This window comes from Misgurnus anguillicaudatus, chromosome 1 (genome assembly GCF_027580225.2).
Source record: "Misgurnus anguillicaudatus chromosome 1, ASM2758022v2, whole genome shotgun sequence".
NCBI lineage: Eukaryota > Metazoa > Chordata > Actinopteri > Cypriniformes > Cobitidae > Misgurnus > Misgurnus anguillicaudatus.
Window position 1 is genome coordinate 10,842,096 of NC_073337.2, and position 23,547 is coordinate 10,865,642.

The 23,547-nt window shown below is 41.6% G+C and overlaps 3 protein-coding genes across 8 annotated transcripts; 1 reads left to right on the forward strand and 2 right to left on the reverse strand.

The window, feature by feature from the left end:
- Positions 1 to 112: 112 nt before the first annotated feature.
- Positions 113 to 10,760, reverse strand: LOC129432176 (flap endonuclease GEN homolog 1). 2 transcript variants are annotated; one of them, XM_073866139.1, is made up of 15 exons: positions 10,597 to 10,760; positions 10,367 to 10,497; positions 9,747 to 9,934; positions 9,398 to 9,593; positions 9,129 to 9,305; positions 8,935 to 9,045; positions 8,769 to 8,842; positions 8,605 to 8,690; positions 8,371 to 8,521; positions 8,247 to 8,283; positions 8,084 to 8,164; positions 6,080 to 6,210; positions 5,940 to 6,001; positions 2,666 to 2,809; positions 113 to 1,228 (listed from the first exon to the last, which is right to left on the reverse strand). In XM_073866139.1, the coding sequence occupies exons 3-15, from the start codon at positions 9,905 to 9,907 to the stop codon at positions 222 to 224; spliced, it is 2,418 nt and encodes an 805-aa protein (XP_073722240.1). In that variant the 5' UTR covers positions 9,908 to 9,934; positions 10,367 to 10,497; positions 10,597 to 10,760; the 3' UTR covers positions 113 to 221. The 2 variants fall into 2 exon arrangements, with proteins under 2 accessions (XP_073722240.1, XP_055046384.2); XM_055190409.2 differs by having other exon boundaries at positions 9,747 to 9,917; positions 10,367 to 10,760.
- Positions 10,761 to 10,919: 159 nt separating this feature from the next.
- Positions 10,920 to 11,901, forward strand: ost4 (oligosaccharyltransferase complex subunit 4 (non-catalytic)). Of its 2 annotated transcripts, XR_008640004.2 has the most exons (3): positions 10,920 to 11,076; positions 11,362 to 11,502; positions 11,790 to 11,901. XR_008640004.2 is itself a non-coding variant. In XM_055190412.1 (2 exons), exon 1 carries the CDS (start codon positions 11,366 to 11,368, stop codon positions 11,477 to 11,479), a length of 114 nt encoding a protein of 37 aa, XP_055046387.1. In that variant the 5' UTR covers positions 11,362 to 11,365; the 3' UTR covers positions 11,480 to 11,502; positions 11,790 to 11,901. The 2 variants fall into 2 exon arrangements, 1 of the variants encoding a protein (XP_055046387.1); XM_055190412.1 differs by lacking the exon at positions 10,920 to 11,076.
- A 357-nt stretch (positions 11,902 to 12,258) lies between these two features.
- agbl5 (AGBL carboxypeptidase 5) lies at positions 12,259 to 23,499 on the reverse strand. Of its 4 annotated transcripts, none has more exons than XM_073866137.1 (16): positions 23,476 to 23,499; positions 22,262 to 22,542; positions 22,003 to 22,174; positions 21,663 to 21,832; positions 19,266 to 19,443; positions 18,882 to 19,060; positions 18,196 to 18,697; positions 17,939 to 18,108; positions 17,717 to 17,852; positions 17,438 to 17,631; positions 17,198 to 17,361; positions 16,925 to 17,125; positions 12,822 to 12,958; positions 12,682 to 12,734; positions 12,478 to 12,608; positions 12,259 to 12,355 (listed from the first exon to the last, which is right to left on the reverse strand). In XM_073866137.1, the coding sequence occupies exons 2-16, from the start codon at positions 22,456 to 22,458 to the stop codon at positions 12,267 to 12,269; spliced, it is 2,673 nt and encodes an 890-aa protein (XP_073722238.1). In that variant the 5' UTR covers positions 22,459 to 22,542; positions 23,476 to 23,499; the 3' UTR covers positions 12,259 to 12,266. The 4 variants fall into 4 exon arrangements, with proteins under 4 accessions (XP_073722238.1, XP_055046380.2, XP_055046382.2 ...); XM_055190405.2 differs by lacking the exon at positions 23,476 to 23,499 and adding an exon at positions 23,104 to 23,351; XM_055190407.2 differs by lacking the exon at positions 23,476 to 23,499 and adding an exon at positions 23,104 to 23,346 and having other exon boundaries at positions 16,925 to 17,098.
- Between the last annotated feature and the right edge of the window lie 48 nt (positions 23,500 to 23,547).

Consider the following 23,547-nt stretch of genomic DNA (forward strand, 5'->3'; position numbering starts at 1 on the left):
ATTAATTGTTAGTATTTTTAATTGCAATGACAATGTATGTCTTTTAGAGTTATATTTATCTGTACAGATGTTTCTGTAATTTGTTTGGGATAGATTGCAATTGCACACGAGATTGCTTACAAAAATGGCTAAAAATAATACATTTATTAGCAAATTTTATTTTCCAACATGGTCTCATATGAAATGATTCACTTTCTACTTCTTAATTCCACTCAAATGCATCACTTTGCAAATCTCATTTTCAGTCTTTCAGCCAGAGGTAAAGGGCTGTCCACAGAAACATCCGAATCGTCGCTGTCTGTCTTCACATGATGCAGCCGGATAAGTTGAGTTGATTTAATGTTAGTGTGTTTTTCTGGAGTTTTAGCACTCAGCTGGTCATTATTCGGTGAATTCTTTACCATAAGTGGAAGGGCCGGTCCAGTTTTTTCAGGTTTCAGCGATTTGGATGTGACCTTGACTTTGTGTTTCTGTGGTCGATTCTCTGTGTCACTGTCATCACTAAATGGATCCTGCCTAACACACACACTTGGTAGTTTTCTCTCAGATGGGACTCTGGATGATGCTGGATTGATCCGAGGAGGCATCAGTGCAGAGCTCAGAGGTGCCGATGTAGCTTGTGCATGTTTAGCTGTGTTGGGCTTGAGATGCTTTAGGCTTGTAGATGCTTTGGCATTCATCCCAGCAATATTCGGTTGTGTTTTTGGAACTTTTGAATGTGCTTTGGGACCTGAGATGTCACATAGTTTAGACTCAGAACTTTCCGACTTTTTCGGTTTTTGAATATTCAGCATGGCATCTATCGATGCGTCAGACTTTATAACATTTTTCACAATGACCCGCTCCTTAAGGGAACGCTCATTTACGTCGATATCAGCGTGTAAACTAGAGATCGGAGCCACAGGAAGTTCAGATCTGTCATCAGTCCGAGACTGCTGGGATGGAGATTTCACGAACGACGAAGCATCCCAGTCTATACTGCTGAGCTGCAGCTGGCCAATCAGAGCAGACACAGAAGGAGAATTCTGGGCCGGTGAGAGATGGGCCACAGAGGTCGGGGAAGCTGGAATCAGCTGTGGTTTGCACTGTGATGGGTTTGTAGTGACATCACTGCTGGGTTTCTCTATAGATTTACTGGAGTCCGAGGCCAAAGACATCTGAGCGAAGAGATCAGACATGACATCGTGGGAATCGCTCGGCTTTTCTTTCTTTGCTTTTGGTTTCTTTTCTGAAAAGCACAAACACAAATATCAACATCATTCGAAGAAGAATCGACATATGACAGATTTCAAGGTAGTCTTTAAAGGGACACTCCACTTATTTTGAAAATATTCTCATTTTCCAGCTCCCCTAGAGTTAAACATTTGATTTTTACCATTTAGAAATCTATTCAGCTGATCTCCGGGTCTGGCGCTAGCACTTTTAGCATAGCTTAGCACAATCCATTAAATTTGATTAGACCATTAGCATCGTGCTAAAAAACAATCAAAGAGTTTAGATATTTATCCTTTTTAAAGCTTGACTCTTCTGTAGTTACATCGTGTACTAAGACCGACAGAAAATTAAAAGTTGTGATTTTCTAGGCAGATACGCTAGGAACTATACTCTCAATTCTGGCGTAATAATCAAGGACTTTGCTGCTGTGGAATGGCTGCGGCAGGCGTAGTGATGTTGCGCACTGCCCGAAAATAATCCCCTTCGTATCTTTCAATGGCAGGGGACTATTTTCAGGCAGTGCGTAATATCACTACGCCTGATTATTACGCCAGAATGAGAGTATAGTCCTAACCATATCTGCCTTGGAAATTGCAACTTTTAATTTTCTGTCGGTCTTCGTACACAATGTACCTACAGAAGAGTCAAGTTTTAAATAATCGAATATGTCGAAACTCTTTGGTTCTTCTTTAGCGTGATGCTAATGGTCTAATAAGATTCAATGGATTATGCTAAGCTATGCTAAAAGTGCTAGCGCCAGACCCGGAGATCAGCTGAATTGATTCCAAAATGGTAAAAATCAAATGTTTAACTCTAGAGGAGCTGGAAAATTAGCACATTTTTCAAAAAGTGGAATGTCCCTTTAAAAAGTGTGTGTTGTTGCCATAATAGACTTTCTGTGGTAATCGATATGATTGCAGAAATGCTGTTGCTTTTGTTTCTGTCTCTTGCTGATGGGAACATTGAAACATAATGAACCTATATACTGGAAGATTTCTCAGTGCTCATAAGAGCTCAACTGACTTCTGTGTGACACCTCAAGTAATGAAAGCGTCTGCGTGTTGGTGAGCTGTGAGTTTGTGACAGCACAGGTGTGAGACGCTTCTGAGGTTAAACTCCAGAGTGTGAGGGGCATCACTGCGCTCTTTGATCCCTGTCCTTAAGACAGAAAAAACATCACGCTACACTCACCTGCTTGCTTTCCTAGACAGAGAAAAAGCGAGAGAGCGAGAGAGAGAGAGAGAGAGAGAGAGTGTAATGAAAGAGGAAGAAGGGCAGACGACTCATTTGGCCTTCACACAGAGTGTGATGGCCACTGATGTTAAGATCTACAGCATCAATGTTGATCACCACAGAAAGTCACTGTGACTCATCCCACACACAAAGATGAGAGATAGAGAGAGAAGAGATATGAGATGCTGTGAGGAATTATGGGATAGGATGACCGTACTCTTTGTTTTGTTCTCCTGAGCTTCAGCTCGCTCTCTGTAGAAGTCCTGGATGATCTGAGGATATGCCCGATTGAAGAGAGATTCTTCCTCTATGGTTCTCACTTCTGTCTGCTCATCACAACCCTCAGCAAACACGTAATGATCTGACACACAAGAAACACAACTTTAAAACATGATCTGTTTGATAATAAATCAGATTAAATAATAGATCGGATTGAAAAATTTGATTGTTGGCTTGCTTACTGGGAGAAATGAGCTTATCGTAAGACTTTCATTATTATGGTTCAATTACAACCTTAAAGATATTGCTACTACACTTTAGTGTTATTATTATATTATATAATAATATAATAACTGTAATTTTGATAACACATGTGCGTTCGATGAAATCATCTATAGAGTACTAAATGAGGAAATACATTTAAATAACTTACTATAATACTACCGTTTCATGGGAAACTTCTATATACTGTAAACAAAATTGAATTAAATTAAAAACATTTTCTAGAGCTTATATTAAAATTATTTTAGGACTTAAGTCCAATCCCAGAAACCCCAGTTCAGATATATTTTTTAAAGTTTCCATTCATTATAAACCTTTTTACTAATTTCCTTCTGTCACAAATGATCTGACATTATTGTGTTTAAAACAATCGTCAATATAACACTTTAATCTGCCCCTTCTTCAAATACTCAAGTCACATAAAAGTCATTTATAGACATTTTACAGAGTTGAGTGTGGATTGGTTGTGTGGAGTGGGGTGTGATGTCTAGAGGAAGCACTTTTAGCACCTAATGGTGATACATTTGTTCCGTCACCTGTGACCCCCGACCCCTCCTGATCTGACCTCACAACAAGACACTAACAAGCTCTGAGCACATGAAGTCACACTTCACGTCAGCTATTAAAAACACGCCACAACGTTCATGTTACAGAATAAAAGTCCTTCAGTTTGTAGTAAATAACGCACCATGGGCAGGTACAAATTTTACATTCGTTTGAATCTGATTAGATTGAATGGTTTGATTCAAATTAAAGGGATACTTCACCAAAAATGAAAATTCTGTCATAATTTTCTCATCTTCATGTTGATCTAAACCTGTATGAATTTCTTTTCTCTGACAAACACAAAAGAAGAAATTTTGATAAATGACGGTAAGCACAAGGGTTGTGTCGATAGCGATACTATTGTGTGTCGACGATCGTCAGACATATGGCCGATTGTGGGCTTTCTTGCCAATAGTTGGTCATAGTTCATCATTGGTTTACATTAACATGCGGATTGCGTGCTTTTCCTCACATGAGGGGGGTGTGGGCTTCACTTTGCGCGAGAGAGCTTTTAACGCGTGCGGATTCCTTTTCGCTCGGACGTGGACTCTCGCTCGCTCGGACGCTCGCTCGGACGTGGACTCTCGCTCGCTCGGACGTGGACTCTCGCTCGCTCGGACGTGGACTCTCGCTCGCTCGGACGTGGACTCTCGCTCGCTCGGACGTGGACTCTCGCTCGCTCGGACGTGGACTCTCGCTCGCTCGGACGTGGACTCTCGCTCGCTCGGACGTGGACTCTCGCTCGCTCGGACGTGGACTCTCGCTCGCTCGGACGTGGACTCTCGCTCGCTCGGACGTGGACTCTCGCTCGCTCGGACGTGGACTCTCGCTCGCTCGGACGTGGACTCTCGCTCGCTCGGACGTGGACTCTCGCTCGCTCGGACGTGGACTCTCGCTCGCTCGGACGTGGACTCTCGCTCGCTCGGACGTGGACTCTCGCTCGCTCGGACGTGGACTCTCGCTCGCTCGGACGTGGACTCTCGCTCGCTCGGACGTGGACTCTCGCTCGCTCGGACGTGGACTCTCGCTCGCTCGGACGTGGACTCTCGCTCGCTCGGACGTGGACTCTCGCTCGCTCGGACGTGGACTCTCGCTCGCTCGGACGTGGACCACACAGCATGGACTCCTTCTAACACCTGAACTTGTAATGCGCATGACTCGGGACTCTTTCTCGGCTCGCACATGAGCTTGTAATACGCACGACACTGACTTTCCTTGCACTAGAGAGATTGTTAGGTGCGCAGGGGTTTAAAACCAGCGAGTTTGTTGCTCCCTGGCACGTAGGAAATTTCAGAGCCCCTGGGCTTTAATGACGGGCTTGGATTAATGGCATCAGTTTTAAAAAAGTTGCAGTCATGACAGTGTTGCCCTTAGAGTAAATCAGCTTTTGATCACCTATCAAGTGGCTTGTCATAAATGAGTAAACAAAGAACAAATAAATAAATAAGTAAACTATTGCCCCCCCAATATTATAGTGTATCAGTGATCTCACAGGCTGACGATAAGACAATCTCACAATGGGGCATATCGCCCAACACTAGTAACAGGGTTTCCACACCTTAGTTAACTTCAAATTCAAGGACTAAATGTGGGGACAAATTTCAAGTAAGAGCAAGGTAACATCGTGTTACCTTTTAAGATACATTGTTACAGTTCCCTTTCAGGGGAACTCGCGCTGCGTCACTGCGGTGACACTTTGGGGATGCCTCCAGGTGTAAGTGCGTCTGAATGTGTATATCAAATTCAACCAATGGTAATGCTTAACGACAAAGACAGGGTGACGTGGGAGTCAGGAAGTATATCGCTATTTGAAATATTGCCAAAGGCGGCGTTAAAGGGATGCAGTAAGTATGGCAAGGGAGACACAGCGCCTCAACAACAGTTACATACGTAACCCGAGACGTTTTCATGTGTGAAACACAACTATGCAAAAAAGCATTTTGGTATGAATCAACATTCGCATACAGAAGATATAAGCATTTAAAGCGAACAGTTTAGCACGTGTGCTTAAAAAGTCTAGAGTTTTATGATATTATCCTACACTACACAGGATAATATGGATTTTTTCCCAAAAAACATCTTGCATAAAATAGATTTAAGCACTTTCAATGACCTGTATCTATGTATTTATATATTTAAAAAAACTTTCTAGGGCCTTGAATTTCCCACCCAGATTCACAAACTTTCAAGGACTTCAAGGACCCGTGGGAACCCTGTAGGAAGCAGACAGCTGATTGTAACCATTAACTTTCATAGTTAAAAAATACAACGGAATTCAATGGGTACCGTCAATTGTGTGCTTACCATTATTTATCACAATATCTTTTGTGTTCATCAGAGAAAAGAAATCCATACAGATCTAAAACCACACGAGGATGAGAAAATTATGACAGAATTTTCATTTTTGGGTGAAAATGTGAGAATGAAGTCTTTACTGATCTCACCTGGTTTCTTCCAGATCACTTCAAAGCAACTGACTCCGTTCCTAACTCGTGCTTTATATATTCTGTACAAAGAAGACATTTAAGAAATAAAATCTGGCATAAAAACGCAGATGCTTGAAATGACAAAGTCAAACACACACCTTACAGGCTGAATGTGAGCAGGTGTGTCTCTGCCATGTTTCCTGTTCATGAGCTCTGTGTAGGTCAAGAGCACCAGAACCTTCTCACTGCTGTAGTGTTTGGGCCAGTCCATCTTCTCCAGAGCAAAGTTCTGTTGAGTTCATCACATTGACACAAAACAAACCTCAACATCATTATTTGTGTGGTGTATGAGTGTGTGTTTGTGTATCTGCGAGTGTGTGTGTGTAATGCTTGAAAAAACATCACAGTAACAATACTCTAAGGCTGCATCCGAAACCGCCTACTTCCATACTATATGGTAAGGAAAAAGCAGTAGTATGTCTGATTTCATAAGCTGTGTCCCAATTCAAAGGCTGCGACCTTCTAAGGATGTATTTTAAGACCGATTGTGTCACAGCAGAGCGACTTGAGGCTAGGAAGGCCGTCCCAATAAAAAGGACGCTTAGAATGAAGCCTCAAAATGCGTCCTTATTTCACCGCGCTGTTAAGGATAGAACGAATGGATCCTTAACAGCCGAGGCTATCCCAAGATTCATTGCGCACCTGCAACGGCTGGATATTCTAAAATAAACAATTAAAACCTTTATTAAATAAAAGTGTGTATTTAACAAAAAAAAAAAATATTGTCACTGTTTTAGTATTATAAGTTATGTTTTGTGTTAATATTATTCTGTTTATGTTGCGTATATTTCTATACGCTGTGTACCAATTGCAGGCGCACAATGAATCTTAAGGATCCATTTTGAGGTTTCATTCTAAAGGGGGTTGCACACCGGACGCGCAGCTCAGTGCCACGAGTCCTGTCTAGGACAACTCTGAGGTATTGTAAACCGGAAGTGCACATTAAATTTCGCGAGCTTCGTCAGATAGCATCTGCTTCAAAATGCAAAATATATGTTAGCAGCCAATGTTAATTGTTAATGATTTGGGACAAATATGATGTTATTTAATGTTAAACTATGTGAGTGGTGCGACAGGCATTTGAGCAACTTCCTGAGTCGTAGCTGGGCGGGGCGGACTGTTGTCGCCGGTGTGGGTATACTCATAGAAAACAATGCGTTTGATTTTTTTAAAACGACGTGGCGCAGCGCTGAGCTGTGCGTCCGGTGTGCGACCCCCTTAAGCGTCCTTTGAAGTGGGACGGCTTTACCAGCCTCAAGTCGCTTTGCTGTGACGCAATCGGTCTTAAAATACGTCCTTAGAAGGTCGCACCCTTTGAATTGGGACACAGCTATAGTGTTCCAAAAACAGTAGGCGAAAAGTACCCGGATGACCTACTACTTCCGGCAAGATCCCAAAGTGTTCATTCGATGGAGCCCCTGGGAAAGGAGTTATCCTTCGAAGACAACGACGGAGGGCATTGTTATATGCAAAAATGTCCAAAAGCGGTAACACGGCTCTATTCAAATGCAGATACATATATTAAACAGCTGTCCCTTGTGTTTAAAGAGTAACTAAACCCTAAACCAACTTTTTTTAGTTAAAGATCTGTAAGAATGGGGCTTAATTAGTGCCGTTCATTGATTTTAGTAACTTTTTTGACATTTGGATATAAAGTGTTTCAATACTACAATATATGGTGTAAAAAGTTGAATTTTTCGATTGGATGTTGGGTCCAAAAAATACCTCGTGACGTAAGCAGGTTCAAGCTCACCACGCCCTTGTTAAGATCTCACCACACACTTGGTGCGAGCTTAGTTCGTCCCCTCTATCTCCGTTGGGATCTGCCCACTTTTCTTGCATTTTTCAAATATTGCCAGTGGGTGGAGTCAGGCTCTGACCAGGGGTTTAGTTACTCTTGAAACTGCACTAGTTGTATGTCACGTAATGTATCATCTTGGCGGATGCAGTCCGTCCAAATTCATTCATACTATATAGTACCTACTGTTTTAACAGTCGATTCATCTAATTCAGACCTACTGTCACAGTATGCGATTTTGTAGACTTTTTTTTAGCTCCACACTTGGGAAGCGGCACTATGTTCTGATTGGTCATTGGTGTACCTGCATCAGCAGCAGGTTGGGTTTTCTCCTCCGGAAGGGTGGAGTGGGTTTATCCTTCGTCACCAAGAACTCATTGATGATCTGTAAGGTAAGCAGAATGACACACATCTGAACTATGTCACTACACCACCAACTCCAGCCCATGAAAGACGCAAGAACTCACCTCTGTGAATGGAAACCGATCGCATGCCAGCGTCTTCCTGCGAGAGCACCATAACAGAGAGAGAAGCATTAATTTCAAGCTACTGTGTGTGAGTTATGCAAGATGATTTGGGAATGAAACCCACTTTCTGATGTTAGTCTCGATGGAGGACGCCTGCCGAGTGTGTTCAGTGCGATGCCATTCACACGGACACAGAGAGTCATAGTCCTGAGGTGAGCAGAAACGCTCACTCTTACAAAACCCACAACCACTGCGCTCATGAGACTTAGCAGAGCCTGGAGAGAGAGAAAGAGAGAGATTTGGTTTACGGAGTCATATAGTCACATCATTCAGATTGAATGAATCAAAAAATACCAACCAGGATGACGACACACCAGACAGTGAGTGACCTTCTTTACCACGACCTCTGACCTTTCGGCACAATCTGAACCCCATTCACTAAACCTGCAGCAGAGCATCCATCATTATCACTCACACAAATAAATACATCTGAAGTACGGTACAAGAAACCAAAATTCATACTTTTGAAGAAGAGATCGTCCTTTCAGATTGTGTATCAGTTTTAGTGTTTGTTCTTTACCAACACCTGCAACACCCTAATGAGTGACACAACCCAGTTTTAATAATTCAGTCCGCCAGGATAATAGAGAGAGATGGGCCTTTTATTTGAAAACTTCTAAGGATGCACCTTAGGGATGTAATCACAGCCAAGGAAAATAGCCAAACCCACGAGTGTCTCTCTGTTCAACTTAAGTTCTGATTGAACCCGAGACATCTGATAACAGTCCACCTGAGGATCCTGCAGAGATAAAAAAAAAGATTTTATGTGCTCTCAAAAATGCATTTTTCTCAAATGAATGTAGTAAAGCCATGAGCCTTAACCTTTGTGTTCATGTTAAAGTTTCTGTAAACCGTCTGAGCGCCATAAAGAAAAGCATCTCCGTCATTAGTGATGCATCCGTCCACGATGCCCTGCGAGTCCAGGAAGGCACACATGGCCTCTGCTTCACCTGCTGCCGTTACCCACGGCACACCCAGACAATCTAACATCTCCGCGCACTGAAGAACCAAGGCAAAGATACAGAAGACAAACAGAAACTACAGAAATCCAAAGAGAAATGATGGAAAATCAGGACAGGAAATGTTCCCACCTCTCTCAGAACAGCCTTGAATCGGCCTCTGCCGGTGTTTTTGACAGCTGCAGGTTTCGAGGATTGCAGATTGCCGTATCTTATCTCTGTGCGTTTGCTCATGGTCTCCGCTTTGATTTTTGGAGCTTCTCCCTCCATCACAAACACCAGCTTTACACCCATCAGAGTGAGAGAGGACACACGGAAAAACAGATTCCTGTACGCACACATTAAAACATCCACTCAATCATACAGTAAAGACAATTTAACCGACTAAATTCATGTTTCTGGTCATACAGTGAAGGATTCACCACTAATTCATCTTCTTCAAAGTTTGTCTATTTATCTTCATCTGTTCTAAAGTCTTTACCTCAGATGTGGTTTAGTGACTTTTCCCATCATGCCCTGCACGTGCTGGGCTTCACAGACCCACAGGCTGAGATCCACGGCCAGTGTCTTTCCTGACAGACTGTATAGAGGAACGCTCTGCCGGACCGGATCCAGAATAGACCAGAGCTCGGAGACACCCATGACCTAAGACCTGACCAAAACACAAAACTGACCAACAAAGAAGAACTGGGGTTCACTGAATGATGTTTTGATATATACACACAAGTGTATTTGAAAATTTGACAATGAGAAGAGGTTTGTGTGAATTTCTTATTCAGATGCGATTAACTGCAACCCATAGTAAAAAATTGTATTTAGCAGAGCCTGCAGGCTACTTAAAATGACGTATATATTACCATCACAAGGAAGGACAACAGCTACATTAAATGTAAAGGTACATTTATTGTTCTCTTTAATGCATTAATATAACACGTTATTCGGTATGTTTAAATTGTTTTTTTTACATTGTTTTACTCTACAACAGACTCATAAGGAAATGTAATTAACGTTATTTACAAAAAGGTTTAAAAATAGAAAGTAATGTCAGGTCTAAACTAACAGATCTACATATGAAATGCTTGTGTTGAAAATATTACTTACTTGTGTGTTTTAATGTATTCTGAAGGTTAAAATCGCGATGTATTTGATGTGCTAATGTTTTGTTTGAATGTTTAAACTCGCGCCTGATGGATGTCTGAAGGATCTACCGTCACATCAGCGCCTCCAGTGGCCTGGAGAACAACAAAGACTACATTATAACAACCCGCCACTGTCCGAAAACTGTGAATGCGGAAAAGTGCAACGCTCAGTACAGCCGCAGGAAGTCCCACCTTCCAGTAAAAATTTATATATCGTATTATCGTGACTTTGGCGAGCGACTTTTGATCTTTTCAATTCAACTAGATAGGACTGAAATAGCTGCCCGGAAGCGGTGTAAGCCGAGTGCGATGACTTTCCTTGAAGATTCTTCTTCTGCACACCGCCACCTCCTGTGCTGGAGTGCAAAGACCATAGAATGTAAAAAAAAAAGGTAAAAGACAAAAGACGCTTTAAAATAAACAATCTTTTAAAATCCGGTTAAATGTGCTTAACTCTAATAAATCGTCTGTAAAGCGAAATAATACAAATAAGCTATTCCCTGATCCGCTGAACAGAAATCAACAGAAAAATTCAGATAATCATTAATTATTTTATACAGGAAATGACGCATTCTTAAGAGACCCGTATGAACGTGACGTGTCAGAATCCCGGAATTATTTAGAGCTGCGTCGTTTGAGCTCATTCAGCACAAACATCATAAACACATAAATGTAAGTAATTGACGTTTCCTTTTAAAATATAAATGCGTTGATGATATGTTTATATTGTTATAGGTTTATTTATTTTCTGCATTACGTGCTCTGTTCCTTGTATCAAGTCTGTCTGGAATTACTATAACCATGTACCTTTTTACAATTTCATGTTAGAAATTTTAGTCTTTACAGTAACTTTACCATATGTAAAATATAAAATAGTACATGGTATTATCACAAAGACAACCAACAATACCACACATTTATAAACTAAGTGGGTCATGCCTTTTGTTTTGTTTTTAGCGTGATGGTGACAGACGTGCAGCTGGCGATATTTGCCAACATGTTGGGGGTATCGCTCTTTCTTCTGGTGGTTTTATATCATTATGTTGCTGTCAACAACCCAAAGAAACTGGAGTGATGCTATGTGTGGAGTGAACAGAGGTACACACACACACACACGATTTCCCTACTGAAGAATCCGGCTAAGACCAGCATGGGCTGGTGGCTGGTTTGGGCTGGTCCTCCCAGCCTGGCAAAGCTGGTGGGTCGGCTGGTCTTCCAGCCTGACCAGCTAAGTCCAGCTAGACCAGCTTAAAAAGTGACCAAAACACAGCCAGACTAGCTTGCTACACCAGCAATACCAGCTCACCAGCTTATGCTGGTCTTATGTGGATTTTTTAGTAAGGTGATACACTAATAACTGATGTATGCGTTTCTTTGACTTTCAGGTTGTGTACAGGGACCAGACGAACATCAAACACTGAGAATGGGGAAGATCCAGCCTGTAAATTTACATTTTGTATGCAAATTATGATAATAAACAAGTCAAATTGTAATGTATTTTGTGCATGTGTGTGTGTTCTTAATAACAAAGTCAGCGTCGTTTTCATAAATATTAATAATATTTATTGCTTTTAAATACACAGATTTAACAATAGTATTTTTTTTTATCACATATGTGAAGATTTGAAAACCACCATGACTTCACAAGAATCTATAAAGAAAGACACATTATACTCATCAGTATTAGGATTTCATGATGAATTTACTCAATTAGAGTTTTGGCTCTTTTATAAGCAGTACCACAATCCTTTAAAAAATATATCATAAAAGCATTCACATAAAACTTTGGATAAAAACTAAAGTCTGACAAATTTCACTGCAAAACACGAATGAGACAATAATGGACAGAAGTGCCTTTTAGTTTAAGTGAGGTCTACAGATCTCTGATCTTTACTCTTCAGCAGAACTTTGTTGGCCAGACGCAGAGAAGAACCGTCTTTCCCAGACACACCTAAAAAAACCAAACACATGATTTTATTCTTTATAAATGTTTCTGGCTTTATTGTGAAGAACGGAACAGTGCATGTTGGTTATTATCTTTCACCACATTATAATTGTGGGTGTGATTCTGACCTGGCCAGTGTTTTTTGATGCCGGGTTTGATTAGTTTCCACACTTTCAGTGCGGGTGTCTCCAGACCACCCGGGAGAGGTGGGACTGCGCTCCGTACTGGAATTCGACTGGGCCGTGGCTTTAGCTCACATCTATTACAGGAAAGAGATGATACAGTACACCACTGACATCTGATATATCAGGAATAGCGATGATGAATTTTACCTGCTGTATTCTATAGAAGTCCTCATGAGGTCCAATGACTCCTGATGATGTTCCTAATAAGAGAATCATCTATGAATCCATCGTTCTGTTCACGAACACTTCTAATAAATGTGTGTGCACCTACGACAGGTGAGCTCTACCTGTGCTGTGATTGGTTTTCTTTGCTGGAACGTTTGAGATTGGGTGGGCCCTGATCTGCCAGTCCTGATGTCCCGCCCACCCCGCAGAGGAAAGTCTTTACTGTGATTGAGAGGGCGGGTCTCGTGGAAGCTGTTGCCTAGGTAACAACACAGAGAGAATGATCAGATCTGATCATAAAACATTGATGGACTGCTGATGAAGTCAGAGAGGTAATGTAAATCTGGTAACCATGGAAAATGATGGTAACAGTGAAAAGATCCGGTAACTATAGTAACACACAGAGCCTATGATAGCTTTGTCATGTTTGTATTAACTTCATTAAAGGGGACATATCATGAAAATCTAGTTTTTCCATGTTTAAGTGCTATAATTGGGTCCCCAGTGCTTCTATCAACCTAGAAAATGTGATAAAGATCAACCCAATAACTTAGTTTTGGTAAACCATTCTCTGCAAGCATGTGAAAAAATAGCTCATTGAAATTTGGCTCCCCTTATGATGTCAAAAGGGGATACTGCCTCTTAATCTGCACTATCCAACCACAGCACTGCCATTTAGTGCTGAGATCAGCTCATTTGCATGTTAAAGGACACACCCAAAAATGCACATTTTTGCTCACACCTCCAAAGTGGCAATTTTTACATGCTAGAATAAATTATCTATATGATATTTTGAGCTAAAACTTCACATTCGTACTCTGGCGACACCAAAGATTCATTTGACATCTTAAAAAAGTCTTGTGAAATGTCCCCTTTAATATAAAACACGCAATTCGAACAGGACTGTAAAATGTTTGTGTGATTTATAAACTAGTGCTAATGCACAATAAAGTACATCAATATTATTAATAATCATCTTTATCTTGCTTTCTGATGTGACATATGAACATCAACAAGATAAATATATTTGAGAAGTACAACTGCAAAAAACAAGATAATTATTTTAAGATATTTTAGCAAATGCCAAAAAAATTTTTTTTTCAAAATTTGAAGCATAAATGAAACTAGATTTTGTTTGATTTATGCTTCTTGGAAAAACAAGACTTATTATTTTACACTATTTTGCTTATCAGTTCAATTAATCGTTTTAATGCCATTTAGTTATTTTCACAGGCAGGAAAAACAGAAATGTCACACAGAGAAAGATCAAGAGTACAGAAACTGTATAGAAGGGTCAAAGGTCATAGAGACAGTTTGAGTTGAAACAGTTGAGAATGTTTAATAGAGAAAAGATCAAACAGATGAGAGAAGCTCACAGAGCATTTTCATACAGGATACATATAATACAGATTTATATGATGATCATAAAACATCAGCGACAAATCTGAAGAACATTCATTCAGTCTACTATTACAATATAACCAAAGAACAACATATCACGTATACAAAGACAGAGATGAACAACATCACAACAGAGACAAAACAAACACAAACAAAAACTGACCATCGGAAATCATCAACACACAAACCTTACAGATGAACACCAGCACAACCATGCTTTTCTCTCTTATTGACATACACTGAATTTAAACTACTTATGTTTTATAAGAGTTTTAAATAGTTTAAATGCTAATGGCTATATGTGTTCTGTGAAGCTTCTTCAGCTGTCATGTGCTTTTTATCTGAACTTCTGACATGTGCTGAAGGAATTATGGGATATCAGCAGGACTATGTGGATGAAACATCTCTCTCTCTCTCTCTCTCTCTCTCTCTCTCTCTCTCTCTCTCTCTCTCTCTCTCTCTCTCTCTCTTTCTCTCTCTCTCTCTCTCTCTCTCTCCCCACACGCACGCCCGCACACACACACACACACACACACACGCTACAGTCTTTGCTAATGTTACCCATACATTCATTGTCTCACTCTGTAAATACATTTACTTATAAACAATAAAAGTGCAATGTGTCCTTAAACAAACATATTATATCATTTGGTGTTTATGTCAGGGACTCTCTTGTGTTAGTGTCAGTAAATCTAACTGCTATCTGATTTCTTTCGCTTTCTCATAGGACGAATCTTATAAACCTAATCGACATGTCCAGTTCATATTTCACCTCAAAATCAAAAGACATATGATACTTTCAATAAAGAAAATTAGCTCTATTTTAAAGGAAAATGACACAGTTTTCCAACACTTTACTATATTCCTACCTCAACCCAGACAAACTAATACATACCCAACTTCTTTCAATGCGTGCACTTAATCTTCGCACAGCGTGTCGTGAATGTGTCAGCATTCAGCCCAGCCCCATCCATTCCCCAGGATCCAAACAGGAATGAACCTAAAAGCCACCAAACACTTCCATGCTTTCCCCATTTAAAGACTGTTACATGAGTAGTTACACGAGTAAGTATGGTGGCACAAAATAAAACATGAGAACTATATTGTATGGCGGAAGAAAACCCAGTTTGAGGAACTTCGACCTCAGGCGCAGTAATCTTAAAGGAATAGTCCATTTTCTTAAAAAACAAATCCAGACAATTTACTCACCACCATGCCATCCAAAATGACGATGTCCCTCCCTGTTCAGTCGAGAAGAAACCATGTCTTTTGAGGAAAACACTCCAGGACCTTTCCCATTTTAATGGACTTTAATGGATCCCAACACGTAACAGTTTTAATGCTTTTTAAATTGCAGTTTCAAATGACTCTAAACGATCTCAAACGAGGCTTAAGGGTCTTATCTAGCGCAACGACTGTCATTTTTGACAAGAAAAACAAAAAATATGCACCCCTAAACCACAACTTCTTGTATTTCTCTTCTTGTCGCGCCAGCGCAACCTCACGCAATACATCATCACGTCAAGAGGTCACGTATGATGTATCGAAACTACGCCCCAGTGTTTACAAGTGTCGAGAAAGAGGACCATTCAGACGTTGTTGTATGTTGAATGATACTAATTAATGTCTTTGTGTCAGTTTATTGTTTAAAATGGTCCGCAAATGTGCTTTCATATATGTAACATGTGACCTTTCGATGTCATTACGCAATTACGTGAGGTCACGCTGGCTCGTCACACAGCCGGAGGAAGACAACAAGTTGTGGTTTAAAGGTGCATATTTTTATTGTCAAAAATGACAAACGTTTCGCTAGATAAGACCTTTATGCCTGGTTTGGGATCGTTTAGAATCCTTTGAAACTGTAATTTTGAACTGCATTAAAACTGTTAAGTGTTGGGGTCCATTAAAGTCCATTAAAATGCCCTTCTCTGGATTTTTTTTAAAGAAAATGGACTAATCCTTTAACAGAAGTTTGAGCGAGAGGGTGATAGTCAGGAGTGATGTTGTTACTGCGCCCGAGGTCAAAGTGCCGCAAACCAAATGCTCTTCCACCACACAACACAGCTCTCACTTTTCATCTGCTTAAAAATTGCCACGTTTTATCCTGTGCCACCATACTCACTCGTGTAACAGTCTTGTATGGAAAACATGTAAGTGTATGGTGGCTTTAAAATTAATCCCTGCCTGGATCCTAAGGAATGAATGGGGCTACGCCAAATGCCAACACATTCACAACGCGCTGCGCAAAGGTAAAGTGCACGCACCGAAAAAAGATAGGTATGTATTAATTTGTCTAAGTTGGTAAGAACATAGTAAAATATTAAAAAACTGTGTTGTTTCCCTTTAATACCAGTGCATGTATATGTCAGTGGAATTAATAATACAAAACATTTAATGGGTCTTCATTTTCTTTATTGTAAGTATAATAGTAACTTTGATTTGGAGTTTAAAAAAAAACTTGGAGATGTTTTTATGTTAATCATAATTGTGCACTTTAAACTCATATTGTAATGTAAGGCCTCAGTCATAAAGATTTAATCCTAATAAATAATATCTCTTAATTTGTAATCTATTAAATAATCTTCACAGGTGCTACATGAAAAAAGATTCAACCGCTTAGGGTGTAAAATCTAACATAAAATAAAACATCTTCACAGCTCTCAAAGACAGGCAGAAACACAGAATGTGGGACCCTTTACTCAGGCGAGGTGCTGCTGTCATTGAGTTAAGCCTGCAGAGGGGGACAGAGGGCTGAGTTTGGAGAGCAGACTGGAGCCGGACGGCAGAATCTGAGCCAGACTGGGCGGCTGTAAAGAGTACACACCTGACACACTAATGGAGCACGGACCCGGGACTCTGACCACACCTCCTGAGGAAGAGGAGGACGGAGAGGAGGAAGAGGATGAAGGTGAGAGAGGGAGGCGAGTAGGAGGCGGCTGGCAGAGGGAAAGCCGCTGGTTCTGGTGATGTGGACGTTTCTTTTCTTGAGTTTTACACTCTATAGCAGAGCACAAACACAACACATCTGATAACCTAACAATCAATTTTAATATAACATCTTCACTGTTAGTCATTTACCGAGTTTTTGTAGGCTTACCTTTGACGGGCCCTAAGGTCCTGTGAGGGGTCCTCTGCGTGCTGGGCCCGCTGCAGCCGAACGTGAAGCTCGGTGAGCTTTTGAGCTGCGGAGACGTCTGTCTGTTTCCCACTGCGTTACAGCGCGAGCGGTTCAGGGAGTTTTCTGAAGCCGAGCTGCTCAAACTTCACAGACAAAGAGAGAAATGATTTCCGCTCTCATTCTGAACACAAATCAGGAAGAGACGGCGGGTTGACGTACGCTGGTTTAGGTGGACTGGCGGTCTTGGTGTTGCTGTTTTTGCGGTTGCAGGCGGCGAGGCCCTTGCTGTTCCTCACGTGTTTAAGGATGGATGCCCGCAGGTTCATCAGACTGCTGTGCTCAGACAAAACCAACCGCGGCCACGGGTTACACTGCGCCATATCCAGCGCTGCTATCGCGACAGCTCGCCCGACCTGCATCGTACATACAAGACGAGCGAATGAGCGTGTCAATCGTTTCATACAGGAAGTGTTGTTGTGGACACATGTGAAGACATACCTGTTCGTACACCTCAGGTGTGTATTTCGGAGGAAAGGTTGGTGGCGGAGGGGGCGTGGCTCGCCCGTTGTCGTGACAGGCGGGTGGGATGGTGTTGACCGAGCGGCCCGTGTTATAATTGCACTCCAGCGTGTAACTAAACATGAGAAACACACACATAAGGATTTAAATATAGCACACTGTGCTTGTTTACTGCGGTATAACAGCGTGTCAGGAGAGTACCTGTGCACCAGGCCGATGGTTTTGTGAATGGCCACCCGTCCACTGCCCTCTTTTGATTGGCCGTCACGTTTGTCTCGTGTGTACATGTTCTTCTCTGAGAAATTACAGCCCATGAAGTCAAAATGAGCACAGTTGAGCGAGATGAGCTTTGGATACAACATGTTCTCCACCTGTGGTGAAAAAAAAAAACATATACGGTAAACAAATTCAATTTATATTTAGTGTGAAATGGTGACCTGCGTTATCATCACACACACCTGCTGATTCTCATCCGACAGGTTGTTGCCGTACATGAAGCATCCTCTTTTGGAGGCGTGCCCGTGCAGGTCTATGTAATAGGCCACTCCGCTGTCCTGGGGCGGGACCTGTTCAGAAGGGGCAGGGTTTAACAATGGAGGTGCTTCACCTCTGTTCATCGTTGATTCGTTCTCATCGCAGGACCCCGCCTCCCTTTTGACTCCGCCCTTCTCCCAGCTCTCCTCCAACTGCATGGGGATCTCTGACAGGTCCAGCGTCGGCCCCTCTCCTCGATCCGCCTCATTTCGGAAGTTGAGACTGTGTTCTAGTTCAGTGGGCGTGGTCAGAGGAGGGGTGGTGTTCGATTGGTCGGAAGTTTTGAGGGCGGGGGGTGTGCAGTTGCCTAGGCGATTGTGTACGTGGTGGTAGAGCAGGAGAGCTTTGGCACCATAAATGGAGGGGTGCAGATCTGGGCTGGGATTTACATACTGTCTGTTTAGATTCACGCCTCGTGAGTCCGTCCTATAAAGACACAAATCATAAAAACATGCAGGTGAAAACTGTGTCTGATATTAAAATTAAACAAAAATACAGCTGAAATGTTTTAATAAAAGCTTTCATTTTTTAAGGAAATTGTTCTCATTAGGCAAAAAAATACAAACAAGCACTGATGATGATGACTCAAATATTTAGTGTGACTTTTGACCTGTAGTGACCCCTGATGACCCCGTCAGGGTTCAGCATGGGAATGAGTTTGAAGACGAACATCCTGCGAAGCGTCTGTGCACGTGGGTCATCCTGACTCGTGATGAAGTTCAGGAATCCATTGAAAACAAAACTGGATGGCGTCTCGCCCGGATGAACCCTACTGCTCAGAACAAACACCTGCACACGGACAAATAACAGATCAGACCTCTAATGTGCTTTTAAAAAATCTGCCGGCACCGTCTGATTATTATTATTATCTTTTAATATAGAATCACATGGATCAGTGCAGTTTCTCCTCTTAAATCATCTCGAATTGTGAATGTAACCGTTGGTAAGTCTGATAAAGCTGCTGATTGGTTAAATTTCAGAAAGCGTCTGTTACCCGTTTGCCGGTAAACCGATGAGGTCGTGGGGTGCTGAGGTCCGGGAACAGTCTGTCCAACCGCGGTTCTCTCTCCTCCATCAGGCCGTGACAGGACGACACTGTGATGAGATCGACTCTGTTTCCATCCAGAGAATAACACAAGATCTCTCTGTGGTAGTAAATACTGTCTACTGGACTGCAGAGAGAGAGAGAGAGAAAGAGAGACTATGAGGTCTGTGTGATCTGCAAAGTCTAAGTGTGTGTATTTGTGTTTGTGTGTTTGTTTGTTTGTTTGTGTTTGTGTTTGTGTGTGCACGTGTAAGATCCTGCAGGGTCCAAGTGTGGCTGTGTTTTTGTGTGTGTGTGTGTGTGTGCAGGGCCGGGGTGGGACTCATTTTCAGCCCTGGAGTTTGATGCCTTAGACCGGCCCACTTAGTTCATGACAGACTATATTAAAGTGTAATTGAATTCTCAGTAGTATATAAGTGTGTAATAGTGCACTGTTCTCTGAAGCCTTGCAATTCATTGTATTTTTCAAATATATCATTTTACAATTTAATGCAAATACAGTAGCATAAACAATTATGATTTTTTTTGCCATGCAGCCCCATAAGGTATTTTCATTTTATTCCATTAAACTTATTCAAAAACTACTGAAAGGGAACAAATGTGTTTGTGTTTTCTTCTATTTTCTATTTTCTTTAAAAAATTGTGGGTCTTGAGATTACCTGTTGGTTGAAAAAGCTTGGAAACCACTGATATACAATACACAAGCAAGATTTATAAAGTATGCAGGGAAAGCATCTTTTTTTTAGTATACTTGGATCATGTATATTGTCAAATAACGTATGGTAGGCCTAACTTGTGTCAGAAATTATATATATGGATTTTGCAACATTTTGTTTTACTTGAAAAAACATCATATTCATCTGAAACTTACTTATATCCAATAAACTGAGATGGTTTTGCATAAAAAGAATTTTGTTTCTTGCAATAGAGAATGAATGAATAGGCGAATGATTATTAATAGATGATTCATTGTTACACCAATGACTTAAAAAAATGCGATTTGTAGATAATTTTCCTTTTAGAGGCCATTCGTATGAAGTCGCGCTCAAGTTTATTTTAAATCTAGACGCGCGGCAAGCACACTCAAAAAAAAAAACCTGCGTCTGAAACGAAACTCGTGTTCACATGCGTGCGCTTTAGACGAGGTGCGTCCTGCGTTTTCCATGCAGATGTTAATGAACCCTAATGCAAGAATTCTTCCAATAAGTGGTCGGGACTCGGGACACAATAAACTTTGCAACTTTCACCCGCAAATTACGCGAGTGGGACTGCTGTGAGTTCTGGCAGCATAGGGACAGCAGCAACCTTCAACCCGTGGCATGACACCACCGGCCCTTGTGGCCAAAAAAACAGACCGCCCCACCGGGAATTCTCCCGGTCCTCCCTATGGCCAATCCGGGCATGTGTGTGTTTGTGGGTGCTTATGTGTACCTGTAGGGTCCCAGTGTGGCTGTGTGTGTGTGTGTGTGTGTGTGCGTGTGTGTCTGCGAGCATGTACCTGTAGGGTCCCAGTGTGTAGGTGTGTATGTGTGGGTGCTTGTGTATACCTGTAGGGTATACCACCTGTATGTGGGTGTGTGTTTGTGTGTATGTTAGTTTGTTGCGTGCATGTTTGTGCAGACGCATTGGGTGCTTATGTGTACCTGCAGGGTCTCTATGTGTGTATTAATGTATGTGTGTGTGTGTGTGTGTGTGTGTGTGTGTGTGTGTGTGTGTGTGTGTGAGTTTGTGGGTGCTTGTGTGTACCTGTAGGGTCACGCTGTGTGGTTGTGTGTGTGTGTGTGTGTGTGTGTGTGTGTGTGTGTGTGTGTGTACCTGTAGGGTCGTAGTGTGTGTGTGTGTTTGCGTGTATGTGTTTGTGGGTGCTTGTGTTTACCTGCAGGATCCCTGTGTGTGTGTGCTTGTGTGTATCTGCAGGGTCCCAGTGTGGCTGTGTGTGTGCGCGCGCATGTGTTTGTGTGTGCGCGCGTGTGGTTGTGTGTGTGTGTGTATGATCTTGCAGGGTCCCAGTGTGGCTGTGTGTGTTTGTGTGTATGTTTGTGAGTTTGTTTGTGCGTGCGTGTGTGTACCTGCAGGGTCCCAGTGTAGCTGTTTGTGTGTGTGTGTGTGTGTGTGTGTGTGTGTGTGTGTGGGTTTGTGGGTGCTTACGTGTACCTGCAGGGTCCCAGTGTAGCTGTTTGTGTGTGTGTGTGTGTGTGTGTGTGTGTGTGTGTGTGTGTGTGTGTGTGTGTGTGTGTGTGTGTGTACCTGCAGTGTGTGTACGTTTGTGTATGTACTATCCTTTTAGGGTCCCAGTGTGGATGGATGGATGTTTGTGTTTGTGTGTTTGTGGGTGCTTATGTGTACCTGCAGGGTCCCAGTGTGTGTGTGCTGCTCAGAAACTTCTGGTCTAGCTGAAGCATCATATCCTGACACTCTGTGTATGAGAACGGGTAACAGAAGGCGAAATATGTGTTGACCCCTCGAACGTCCAGTAGACGATGAACAAAAGACAAGATGAACTGACTGTCTGACATCTAAAAACAAACACACACAGACAGTTATATTTAATCAGAAGTTATTTATAGTTTTTTTTAGACAAACCAAAAATAGCTGGATATTGTTTATATCAGAAGACAAGATAAAGTAACTCATGCATTAGATTTAAAATGGAGAAAAGACCATTTTTTGTGGTGTGTTGCTATACCTCAAACGTGGGTTTTTCCCGAATCCTCTCCCAGCGTGGTTTAACAGGCACTGAGCGGACGAGCGGTGTCATCCCCTGAGTGTACAGTTTACTCTGCTTATTCATATTCATCACATTAATCTTCAGCAGTTTCCCCGGCAACAAACCTCGCACACTGAAATAAAACCATGACCTGCACACACACACAGAAACTTTAACAGATGTACAACAATCACATCATACCGTGGAGATATTAAAATAATCTGCTAATAGTTTGTACCGATTGCCATTTTCAAACTCTGTGTCTGCACAGTCCGGTTTGGTCCAGACGTTGAACTCATAGTCAGGTTGTGTCTGCACTGAAGCATTGGTCTGTCTGCTGCCATCCGTCTCTGAATGATCCACTCTCTCCACACGGGCAAGATTTCCAGAATCAAAGCTGGAACTGAATACCACATTCCCAAAGCGGAACTCCATGACCGGAATCAGGCTGAGAGTTTATTCAGTGCTGGACATCTTCATCACATACACAACATCACAGCTTCTGTTAAAAACTGAAAACTGATACAGGACACACACAGAAATGGGTCAGAAAGAAATTCAAGTCAGGATGACATCATCATCATCATCATCATCATCATCATCTTACACAAAACATTCCAGTACCATTGTTTTACAAATAAAAACAATAGCACTCTATTTTAATAATTATTATCATGATATTGACATGAAAGTAATATAACAGCTCTTTGAAGTTCCTCATAGTATTATTTTGTTACCAAAGTATATAGTCATACACCATGATATTACCATCTGATATCATCACTGACTGTACCATTGATTGTACATCTGTACGTGACATTCCTAAGTTCAAACATGTATAGCAAACCTCGCTCATTTTTTACTTCTCGACAAATCATAAATATGCACTAAAGACTGAATTTCAGCGTTCAACCTCTTGCAGCTGCTAGTAAGGTTAGCATTCGCTAGCTTGATTTCAGCCATTTAATATCAAATTCAGCAATGATTTAAAAAAAAAACGCATCGGGTGCGAACGGCATGAGGAAAAGACGCGAATATAAACAGGGACACATCTGTCATCGCGGCGTTTTAAAGAAATACCTGTTTTTATTTCTTCTCTTCTGCGATCACTAGGCGACTCTTTAAACCCAAAACAAACCCCTCATCAGCTGCCAGACCAACAGCAACAGTACACAGTATGCTGATTGGCTTGCAGAGGACTCGCTCTCCCTTCTGATTGGGTTAGCCATAACGTTAAAGCACAGGGATTGGCTGGTTTGATTCCAAGGACATGGTAAACCGGAAATTTGTTTAAAACATTATAAAAGCTGAACAAAACAAAACACACCAGTGTTCGCACTGACTTTACATTCACAATTTAATAGCAAAATATGGAACTATTTGTTGGTGATCAGAAAATGCAATGCGTCGTACCAATGCATAATCTTTCTGTTAATTTTGGAATAAAATTACCTTTACATTTTATGTATTGTTTTTACATTTCGACGTTTTCATTCTGACATATATTTGAGTTATTGAGTGTTG